Source organism: Phyllobates terribilis, unplaced genomic scaffold (assembly GCF_046119375.1).
Source record: "Phyllobates terribilis strain yellow unplaced genomic scaffold, ASM4611937v1 Scaffold_3__8_contigs__length_932513732, whole genome shotgun sequence".
In the NCBI taxonomy this organism is placed as follows: Eukaryota; Metazoa; Chordata; class Amphibia; order Anura; family Dendrobatidae; genus Phyllobates; species Phyllobates terribilis.
In genome coordinates, this window is record NW_027362763.1 from 816,773,219 (window position 1) to 816,785,542 (window position 12,324).

General features: G+C 44.2%; 1 protein-coding gene across 1 annotated transcript in view; it reads left to right on the forward strand.

The window, feature by feature from the left end:
• The window catches only part of CNKSR3 (CNKSR family member 3), a 157,707-nt gene that overhangs the window by 103,288 nt on the left and 42,095 nt on the right, over positions 1-12,324 (forward strand). The window contains exon 3 of the mRNA XM_073672439.1: positions 9,926-10,128. Within this exon, the coding sequence (XP_073528540.1) occupies positions 9,926-10,128 (203 nt within the window). The remainder of the gene's footprint in view (positions 1-9,925; positions 10,129-12,324) is intronic.

Here is a 12,324-nt window from a genome sequence, read left to right on the forward strand (position 1 = left end):
TCAGCGCGGTCACGTGATGCCTGTGCAGCTCACAGGCATTATCTGCAACGGAAGGTATTTACAAAAAGTCTTAGGGGCCTGGAGTGATACATTGGGGGGAATAATATAAAGTAGTGCTCAAATTCTTTAAGGCTTTGTGCTTTCTTTAGCTTTACTGTCGCTAATCTCCACTCTTTTTAGAAGTCATAGCTTTTCAGCTAGCATTGATAAGATCTAACAAAACCAAAATATTGAGTCAAACTAAATGGCTCTGTACCTCTCAAGCCCTGCACACACATTAGACTAATGATGGCTGAACCCATCGATATCAATGGAAATATTGATCTGGCTTGTCTGATTTCAGACTGCCAATCATATTGTCTCCAGGAGATAAGCCTGCAATAAAAGCACAACACAGAATCAAGAATTTACTAAAAAGGTATGTCATGACACCTACAGCTAGCATGAATGCTGATCTCTGTATAAGGCTATGTTCAGACATTGCGTTTGTTTTCTGCAGAAAAACGTAATCTCTTGGTAGGAAAGAAGCTGCGTCAAAAACGCTGGTTTTGGTGCATTTTTGGTGCCTTTTTCAGGATCGCAAAGTTCAGCTTTGCTTCCACCATTGCAGCATAAACACAGGTCACCAATGCAAGACATATGTGAAACCGTATTAACCAGAATTTCCAATGTGTAACAGTGGGGGAGGTGCATTGAGTTTGTAGGACACTATTTTCACACTATGGTCTGCCATTGAGTAGCTCAGGGTATTGTTCAATCTCACACCTAGCTCAGCCAATGTTTACATTTTACACATCACTAATTTAACTAAACTGTTGTAAGGTGGCTAATGGTCGCATAGTCGATGGGAGGCCCACAATTGGTGGAAAATGCGGGCAAGATTCCAGTAAAACGTGTACCTGCCACAGAGGTCAGTGGATGTTCTGGGTAAAGGCCGCCAGAGATGTCCGGCAGCATGGAGGAGCTCCTCAAACACCTGCTGCAAAGCCAACAGCAGCAACATCAACAGCACTTGCAGAGTCAGCAGAGCCTGCAACAGTAGCACCGGGAGCAGCAAGAGACTAATAAACTCCTCAGCAGCAACAATGGCAGATGGAACTTCTAGTGGGGGGAAGTTCACAGCAGAGAGGCCGCCCACCCCCAAGTTCAGGTGATGATTTACACGTCAGGAAGACAGTAAGAAGAGCATTACAGAAAATGACCCCGGGTGACCCTGACTGTGTTTGAAAGGGTCACCGAGAGGGAGAAACTTCCACCAGAGCAGTGGGCCGAGGTGCTGGCGCCATACTTGATGGGGAAGCCCCAGAGGGTTTACTATGACTTGGCTCTGCAGGACGCCAAGGAGTATGGTAAACTCAAGACCGAAATTCTTGCGCGCGTGGGGGTGACGATGACTGTCAGGGCACAGCGGGTCTACTGCTGGGCATATTACTGGGAGAAACCCCCTCGCTCCCAAATGTTTGACCTTTTGCACCTGGTCCAAAAATGGCTGCAGCTGGAGTCCTCTACGCCTGCGCAGATGGTAGAGTGAGTAGTAATGGACCAATTTGTGCATTCCCTGCCAAGGCCAATACAGACCTGGGTTGCCCATGGTGATCCCCAGGATGCTGATGGACTGATTGGACTGGTCGAGAGATACCAGGGGGTCGAGGGTTCCTTGGGAAAGCAGCCCACTCCATACTGGGCTCCCAACAGGGGGCAGAGGCCCAAAAGGGGGTGGAGCGTCCAAGGTTCAAAGGGGCAGGGGAGGTGCTGCCCAAGGTCCCTACGGGTGATGTCATTTGCTGGAGGTGCCACGGCCCAGGCCACATAGCCACCCTTTGTCCTCTGACCCCCGAGCAGATGGACTGCAGCATAGGACGCCGCTATTCATATTACGCGTATCCGGCCTGCAGTGTGAACTGTCTACCCAGCAAGGGGCCACAAGCGTGTCCCGTGGAAGTGAACGGGCGGCAGGTAACTGCGCTACTAGACTCCGGGAGTCTGGTGACCCTTGTGAGGCCCACTCTTCCTCTCAAACTGATCCCGGGGAAAAAAGTCGGTGTACAGTGCATTCATGGCGATGCTAAGGACTCTCCAATGGCCAGAGTGGACATTGAAATGGCTCACGGTACTGAGCACCTCGAGGTCGGCGTCGTCCAGGACTTATTGCACCCCATTATTTTAGGTTGGGACTTTTATTTATATTGGGATCTGTGGGAGAAGGGTTCCGGGTTCGCTGGCTTGGATAAGAAACCAGCTAACCCTGATGAGGTATTACCACACCCAGAGCCAGACAGGTTTCATTTTTGTGTTCTTGTGGAGGATGAGGAGATAGTGTCCCATGAGTCTGACATTCCTGAGTTAGGGGTGACCAGCAAGAATTTTGGGTCTGCCCAACATAGGGACTTAACGCTGAAGGAAGCCTTTAATAATGTCACTGTCATAAATGGGAATGCACAGGAGCCGGGTGCTGACACAAGATTTCCTCATTTTATGATGAGTGGGAAGTTGTTGTACCGGGTCACGAAAATGAGGGAGGACCATGTGGACCAGTTAATAGTGCCGGGCCCCTATAGACGGAAGGTGTTGGACATGACCCATTCACATGTCTTGGGGGGACATCTGGGAGTGGAAAAAAATGCAGGAATGGATTGTGCAAAGGTTCTATTGGCCCGGATGTCACTGGAAAATATTGAAGTATTGCAGGTCTTGCCCTCCGTGCCAGTTAACCGCCCCCACCTCTCACTTTCGAAGTCCCCTCGTGCCATTGCCTATTATTGAAGTGCCGTTTGAGAGATTGCTATGGACTTAGTCGGTCTACTGGTTAAATCTGTTTGTGGGCATCAATATATATTGGTTATCCTGGACTATGCCACGCGCTATCCTGAAGCGATTCCACTGAGAAACTCCTCCGCAAAGAGTATAGCCCGTGAGTTGGTCCACTTTTTTTCCCGAACAGGCTTACCAAAGGAGACCTTGACTGACCAGGGAGCTCCCTTTATGAGTAAGGTGATGAGGGAGTTATGCAAAGTCCTGCAAATCTCCCAACTGAGGACTTCAGTATACCATCCTCAAACGGATGGCCTTGTGGAAAGGTTTAATAAGACTCTGAAGAGTATCCGAGGGGTCTCATGGATGTTGTAAAGGAAACCTGGGAAGCCGAGGTCACACCCCACAGGAGCGTAAACGAGCACGTCGCTCTGATGCAGGAGAGGATTGCGAAAGTGATGCCCATCATAAATGAACATCTCCAGGCACAAGAAGCTCAGGCTAGGGTCTACATCCCGTCAGCCAGAGTGAGGCAATTCAATCCGGGAGACCTAGTCCTCATGCTAATTCCTACGGTGGAGAGTAAGTTCTTGGCCAAATGGCAAGAGCTGTATGAGGTGTTGGAAAAAATTGGTGAAGTGAACTGCAAGGTTCATCAACTGGGACGACGTAAGCCGTACCAGATATACCACATCAACCTTATCAAGCCGTGGCATGACAGAGAGGCTATGGAAGCTCCATGCTTGCTGGGCAAGCCAGTAGGTGACGTTGTAGTAGTCGCAATAGCTGAAGCGCTAACGAAGGCCCAGAAACAGCAGTGTCAGGGGTTGCTGCAGAAAAACCGTGTTCTCGGAATTGCCAGGCTGCACAAGGGTCATAGAACACGAGGCTCTGACGGAGCCACATGTGCGGGTGAACTTGAAGGCCTATTGGATACCTGAGGCCCGACGAGAGTTGATCTCCAACGAGGTGGCTCGTATGCTGAAATTCGGTGTCATTGAAGAATCCAAGAGCGGTTGGTCGAGCCCGATCGTCTTGGTCTCAAAGCCCAATGGTGAATGGAGATTCTGCAATGACTATTGCAAGTTGAATGAGGTCTCCAAGTTCAATGCATATCCCATGCCACGCATCAATGAACTGATCGAGAGGCTTGGGCCAACAAGGTACGTAACCACCTTGGATTTGACGAAGGGATATTGGCAGATCCCCATGGCACAGGGAGCCAAAGAGAAGACTGCGTTTTCTACACCAAATAGATACTTCCAGCATGTCCAGACGCCGTTTGGACTGCAGGGGGCCCCTGCAACCTTCCAGAGAGCTATGGATCGAATCCTTGCTCCCCATAAGCAATACGCCTCATCATACCTGTACGATATTGTTATCTTCAGCCCTAACTGGGAGAGTCATCTGGAAAATGTCGAGGCGGTTTTTGATGCTCTGAGGAAGGCGGGGTTTTCAATAAACCCAAAGAAATGTGCCATGGGCAAAAAAAGAGGCCAAGAACCCCGGATATGTAGTGGGTAGAGGCGAGATCAAACCCCAAATTACTAAAGTGGAAGCAATCCAAACTTGGCTGAGACCACTGTCAAAAAAGCAAGTTAGAGCCTTCCTGGGACTCGTGGGATACTACAGGAGGTTCACCCCAAGCTTCGCCATGGTGGCACCACCCCTGACTGATCTCCTTAATCTTTAAGGGGATGAAATCAACTATGGCCAAGTCGACTGCAGAGGCCTAGACAGCCTTTCAAGAGATGAAAGTGACTCTGTGTAGGTAACCGGTCCTGGTTGACCCCGACTTCAAGAAAGAGGTTATACTCCAGACAGATACCTGAGATGTCAGTTTAGGAGCAGTCCTTTCCCCAGGAGATACACAGGGAGGAGCACCCTGTCCTCTACCTGAGTAGGAAAAATTATTCAGTCATAGAGAAGGAGTGCTTGGCCATAAAGTGGGCAGTGGACACCTTACGGTACTATCTGTTAGGTCGAAAATTTAGATTAGTATCCGACCATGCCCCACTCAGATGGATGAGGGAAACAAAAGGAAAAAATGCCAGGGTCACCTGCTGGTTTTAGTCCTACATGACTTTAACTTCCATGTAAAACATAGAGCAGGAAAGCTACATAGTAATGCTGATTCCCTCTCCAAAATCCCCTGTCTGGTAGTAGAAGGAGCCACGACCCATGACTTTAGGTAGGGGGGGTATGTAAGGTGGCTAATGGTCGCGTAGTCGATGGGAGGTATGTATCACAGAGATGGCTGGTCTCTGTGATGTAGCCCAGAGTGTTTCTCTAGTGCACATAAGCACTAAGAGGATCGTTTGGTTCACCTGGGAACCGGGTAGCTAGGAGAGAATGGGCATGTCCAGCTACCAACATACTTCACCTCTGGGTGTGGTTAACAGACTATAAAATGGAGACTGTTGTTTGTCACATCGTCTGTGCGTCTGGAGGGAGAAGGCCTCCTGTGTATGTTTGGTCTCCTGATCAAGCCAGGATACTGGACGCTACACCAGCCTGTGTGACCACAGCGCTGGCTAACCAGAGACTTTGCTAAAAGGACTGTTTTCTTTGTGTTTATGCCTGCACTAAAGGCTGTTTGTTTGCATTTTGCTTTTGACCGGTTTATGAAGTCAATAAAGAGTGATGGACATTTTAACCCCTTACTTACCGGGGACGTATTAGTACGCATATTTGCGTGCCCCGGGTTCAATGAGGGCTGCTGCGCTGAGCCCTCACTGAACGGAGCACATGTCAGCTGATTCTTACAGCTGACATGTGCCCGCAACAGCCGCGGGTGGAATCGCGATCCACCCGCGGCTGTTAACATGTTAAATGCCGCTGTCAATCTCCGACAGCAGCATTTAACGCGCGCTTCCGGGTAGCGCGTCATAAGCCCCGCCCACCGGCGACCCCGTCACGTGATCGCGGGTCGCCGATGGGCGTGCATGACAACCCAGGGTCTGCAGCAGACGCCTGTGGTTGTCATGATCTTGTCGCTATGAGCGCCACCTAGTGGTCGGCGCTCATAGCACAGTACCATTTCTGCTGCATGCAGGGGACCTGCTCGTCCCCTGTATGTAGCAGAGGCGATCGGATAGTTGCTGCTTCTAGTCTCCTATGGAGACTATAGAAGCATGCAAAAAGTAAAAAAAAAAAGTTTTTAAAAATATAAAAAAAAATAAAAAAATATAAAAGTTTAAATCACCCCCCTTTCGCCCCATTCAAAATAAAATATATATATATATAAAAAAAAAAAACACATGCACATATTTGGTATCGCCGCGTTCAGAATCGCCCGATCTATCAATATAAAAAAAGAATTAATCCGATCGGTAAACGGCGTAACGAGAAAAAAATTCTAAACGCCAGAATTACTTTTTTTGGTCGCCGCAAAATTGCAATAAAATGCAATAACGGGCGATCAAAACATCGGATCTACCCCAAATGTTATCAATAAAAACGATTGCCCGGTGCGCAAAAAATAAGCCATCAACCAGCCCCAGATCACGAAAAATGGAGACGCTACGGGTCTTAGAAAATGTCGCTATTTTTTTATTTTTTTTTTTACCAAATTTTGGAATTTTTTTTCACCACTTAAATATAAAAGAACCTATACATGTTTGGTGTCTATGAACTCGTAATGACCTGTAGAATAAGAATGACAGGTCAGTTTTAGCATTCAGTGAACGTGGTAAAAAAAAATAAATAAAAAACAACTGTGGTATTGCACTTTTTTTGCAATTTTACCGCACTTGGAATTTTTTTCCCGTTTTCCCGTACAGGATATGGTAAAACTAGTAATGGCGTTGAAAAGTACAACTCGTCCCGCAAAAAATAAGCCCTCACATGGCCATATTGACCAAAAAATAAAAACGCTATGGCTCTGGGAACAAGGGGAGCAAAAACGAAAATGCAAAAACGGAAAATGCTCCGGGGCTTAAGGGGTTAAGGAACATGCCTCCTATTTTGCCTCTCATCTCACCTGAGTGAGTACAAACCTCACACTGTCCTAATCCAAACTGCCATCTCAGGTGACCAAGACAAAATGGTAAACTCACAAAAATAAATGTGTTTCACATACTGTTGTACTTGCTTTTTTAAAAAAAAAAAAAACGCAGCAAAACCTGATAGCTATGTTCACACTATGCGTTTTTTCAGCTTTTTTCACTACCCACTACTTTCAATGGGTGAAAAACGCTGCAAAAGTGCAGAAAAAATGCTGAAAGAAGTGACATGCTCTATTCTGCAAAAAAACATGCAAAGCACAAAATACTGATCAAAGAAAAACCAAGATGTGTGCATGAATCTCATAGATTCATAAAGAAATGCTGAAAAACGCAATGTGTGAACATAGCCTAACCCCCGACGACACCACTGATTGGCATGTACAGCGTACACAGAATGCTGCCAATCAATGGTGGGGGCGAGGTTATACAGAGCTCGTGAATATAGAGCAGGGTTCCCCAACTCCAGTCCTCAAGGCCCACCAACAGGTCATGTTTTCAGGATTTCCTTAGTATTGCACAGGTGATGGAATTATTGCCTGTGCAGGTGATGGAATTATTGCCTGTGCAATACTAAGGAAATCCTGAAAACATGACCTGTTGGTGGGCCTTGAGGACTGGAGTTGGGGAACCCTGATATAGAGGACTGGACTACATGGCAGCCAGTTTACTAGTCCTCTAGTGATAATCTCCTGCTGATAAAAGTGATTTTATAAAAACTATTGAAAGCAGCCCAGTAAGTGACACATCACTGGAATCAGGGTCTCTGTCTCTACATCATGCTGCTCTCAGAATAGGTGTCAAAAACTTGGTGACAGATTCCCTTTAAAGTATGTGTTTCTCGGAGTCAAACATACCTGGCTGATATCATGCAACCAGTGCCTGATACGTGCTGCTCGTGGATTGGGCAGCATGTATCAGCTGTCAGGATCCCTTTTAAAGAGAACTTGTCACGCCCTGGGACCTATGAGACCGCTAATATGGGCATACAGGTGATAGAAATGTAAATCTGTACTTACCTGTATGTCCCATATTAGCGGTCTTGTGGCTGTGAAATTGCATCCTGCTATCAGGGAGGAAGTGGGGCCCAAACCTTATTGTTGTGCACGCCGGAGGTCACTGGAGCGGATGTAAGATCAGTAAAATAGGGCAGGGTGAAAAAAAAAAGTGCCATAAACTATATGCACATTGCGCATGCGCGGGATGTGCAGCCCTAGACTGCATGTCACAGGGCCCTGTGACGTGCAGGGGAGGAGGGAATATTTAAATCAAGCATATAGGCGGGCATTTCTTGGCATCCCCTGGACGCCAAGCCTAGGAAAAAGGATTTTATAAAAAGCAATTTCACAGCCACAAGACCGCTAATATGGGACATACAGATAAGTATAGATCACATTTCTATCACCTGTATGTCCATATTAGCTTTCTGATAGGTCCCAGGGGGTGACAGATTCCCTTTAACTATATTTTCACCCCCAGTATATTTGGAGACAAGAAAAAGAGAGAAAGTGCATATACAGCACCAGTAACCTATAGAGGAAATAAGACAGGACATGCAATATAGCCAAAATTAATAGAATAAAGTTTATTAATATATACAAAAAGCATAGTTTTAAAAACATGTAAAAACAAAAAGTAGGGGAAATACTTTTTGTGAAAAATCACATCAGTCTGTCTCCAGGGCAAAATAGAAAAGGAGACAAATTCAATCTCTCTATTAATCCAATGTAAAAATAAAAAATAGAATAATATATGAATAAAGGTTGCTGAAAAGTAAGCCACATACAAACTATGCATGTAAAAATGCATATCAATACAAATAGATGAACAATATCTAAGTCCGCATATATGCATTGGGACAGCAAAGTGCAATAGCAAAGTGAACCTGGTGAGATATCAATGAAGTGATATAAAAAAAGTAGAAGTGAAATACCAAAGAACGAAGTCAGTCATAGATGGACACATGGCCCTCCAGGTATGCAATCCATATGAAGGATGGAGAGAGATAGTGTGAGGCCCCACGCCCCTACGCCAGGGGTAAAGTGAGTAAGACATATTTGGTGGAGCCCGAGATATGAGCTTTATTATCATGTATGAACAATAATTAGATTTTTGTTAACATGACAATTCTCTGTATTTTTAATTAGTTTTAATCATGGAACTTATTTATTTATTTTACTCACTTATATAGCGCTATTCCACAGCGCTTAACAGACATTATGGGCACTGTCCTCATTGGGGTTCACAATCTAATTCCCTATCAGTATGTCTTTGGAGTGTGGGAGGAAACCAGAAAACCTGAAAGAATAGAGATTTTGATGACTATGTTAGCAGTATATATTTTGTCACATGAAGCTTCGGGCATGGGCCATTTTTTTGTAGGTGATTGCCGAATTTATCACAGATAGAACAGCAGAGGTGTCAGGGCCTCTTGAAAGACTTGGTTCACAGGAATAGATTCTCTTCTGTATTCAAAGTCTTGAAATACAGAACTAATAGAACTTTTCACAGGGCTGTATTCTGCTGACAGAATAATATATCAGATTCAATGTACAGTTTTCCCCTCCCATATACTAATGTGCCACAAACAGGAAGTTGATATCACCAACCATTCCCATTTAATTTAGGTGTATCCATATAAATGGCATATCCTGCACCCTGTATTGTCTTATTTGTAATATGAGAGAAAATACTGTTATAAAAATAAAACTGCCAGTCTGTACAGGCACAGCCTCTGGAGGTAAGTTATCTACATTTTGCATCAGAATTTCACCACCTATTAGCACATATGTTTGGAAATATGGTCAAAAGCTCCTCTATTGTATCCACCGATGCTTCTGGCTTCATGTTAGCCACTGAGACTAAGGGGAAAAATTTGCTTGGTGTGCCCCATTTCCATCGAGTGAGGTTCCTTCCATCCTTTTGATGTGCTGTCATGACTACAGTATTATAAAGCATCTTCAAACATTACATTTGATTACAATAGATTTATTTTAAGTTTTTTAATGATTTCCTGCTAAAAAAAACACTAATGTACACACTTATCATGATTGCATAAAAATATATTTTCTCCTGTAAAACTCATGTTTATGTTTATTATTAAAAACTTTCTTCTGACAATTCCTGGAAAAACAGAAATATTCATTTCATCTAAATTTTTGTATTTTCAGAATTATGGTTTGGAAACTGACAACATGAAAAACTTGGTGCTAAAACTCAGATCAGCTTCCAACAACCTTCAAAATTATATTGGCAACCGGAGGAAAAGTGAATCTTATGATGGGACTACTTCTTGTAAACCTCCCAATGAGTTTCTTACATCAGTGGTTGACCTCATAGGCTCAGCCAAAGCCCTGTTAGCCTGGCTGGACAGGTAAGCTTTATCATTCAAGTCACTACTTAGTTTTGTGCCTGTTTGTTCCCATTCTAATCTTTCCAGCATAGTAAAAATGTGTAAGAATCTGACATACGTTATGAATAATTCTGCCATTATTGAATAATGTTACCATTACTCTACCTACTTGTCTCTACAAAACATAATAATCAGAGATATGTGGCAGCAGTCATACCTGATGCAGACTCTATGTATACACTAATCAATAGGTTGTGTCCCATCTTAACCCTTAGGAGTTCAGCTATGATTAATTTCCGGGGCTGTGCAGTCCGAGTCGGTGTCCATTTGCGTGGAGTTGGAATCGGAGTTGGTATAAAATGGACCGACTCCAACTCCTAAAATATATAATAAATTGGGTACAGTAGTTCAATGCAGTTTGTGGGGAATATTTTTCATAAGAATTTGGGAAAGTTATGAAATGTCCTATAAATGTCTGTCCTATCCCTGATCTAAGGGTCTAGACTTTTAGCTGAGATGAATCTGTGCTACAGTAAATGTATCACTTAAACATGAGCCATGTATGAGGGAGTCGGAGTCAGTGTCATGGAAATTGAGGAGTCGTAGTCGGAGGTTTGGCTTACCGACTCCACATCCCTGTTAATTACTGAGTAATTCTAAGGCTATGTTCACATGTTGCTTTTTTGCTGTTTAGCCCCTTAAGCCCCGGAGCATTTACCGTTTTTGCATTTTTGTTTTTGCTCCCCTTGTTCCCAGAGCCATAGCGTTTTTATTTTTTGGTCAATATGGCCATGTGAGGGCTTATTTTTTGCGGGACGAGTTGTACTTTTCAACGCCATTACTAGTTTTACCAGATCCTGTACGGGAAAACGGGAAAAAAATTCCAAGTGCGGTAAAATTGCAAAAAAAGTGCAATACCACAGTTGTTTTGTATTTATTTTTTTTACCACGTTCACTGAATGCTAAAACTGACCTGCCCTTCTTATTCTACAGGTCATTACGAGTTCATAGACACCAAACATGTATAGGTTCTTTTATATTTAAGTGGTGAAAAAAAATTCCAAAATTTGGTAAAAAAAAAAATAAAAAAATAGCGCCATTTTCTAAGACCCGTAGCGTCTCCATTTTTCATGATCTGGGGCTGGTTGATGGCTTATTTTTTGCGCACCGGGCAAACGTTTTTATTGATAACATTTGGGGTAGATCCGATGTTTTGATCGCCCGTTATTGCATTTTATTGCAATTTTGTGGCGACCAAAAAACGTAATTCTGGCGTTTAGAATTTTTTTCTCGTTACGCCGTTTACCAATCGGATTAATTCTTTTTTTATATTGATAGAAAGGGCGATTCTGAACGCGGCGATACCAAATATGTGTATGTGGTTTTTTTTTTTATATATTTTATTTTGAATGGGGAGAAAGGGGGGTGATTTAAACTTTTATATTTTTTTATTTTTTTTTATATTTTTAAAAACTTTTTTTTTTTTACTTTTTGCATGCTTCTATAGTCTTCATAGGAGACTAGAAGCAGCAACTATCCGATCGCCTCTGCTACATACAGGGGATGAGCAGGTGCCCTGCATGCAGCAGAAATGGTCCTGTGCTATGAGCGCCGACCACTAGGTGGCGCTCATAGCGACAAGATCATGACAACCACAGGCGTCTGCTGCAGACCCTGGGTTGTCATGCACGCCCATCGGCGACCCGCGATCACGTGACGGGGTCGCCAGTGGGCGGGGCTTATGACGCACTACCCGGAAGCGCGCGTTAAATGCTGCTGTCGGAGATTGACAGCGGCATTTAACATGTTAACAGCTGCGGGTGGATCGCGATTCCACCCGCGGCTGTTGCGGGCACATGTCAGCTGTAAGAATCAGCTGACATGTGCTCCGTTCAGTGAGGGCTCAGCACAGCAGCCCTCATTGAACCCGGGGCACGCAAATATGCGTACTAATACGTCCCCGGTAAGTAAGGGGTTAATTTTTCTGCAGCGAAAACCTTATCTCTTGGCATTAAAAAGCTGCAGTCAAAACACCGGTTTTGCTGCTTTTCTTGCTGCCTTTTTTGCTTCGTTTTTCAGAATACCAAAGGTCAGATTTTCTTCCACCTTGCAAGCATGAACAATACAAGGTGTTATGCCACCAATGCAAGACATTTGTGAAACAAAAAAACATTTTTGGAGAAAAAGGCAATTTGATCAAATTATTTAGAGGAAAAA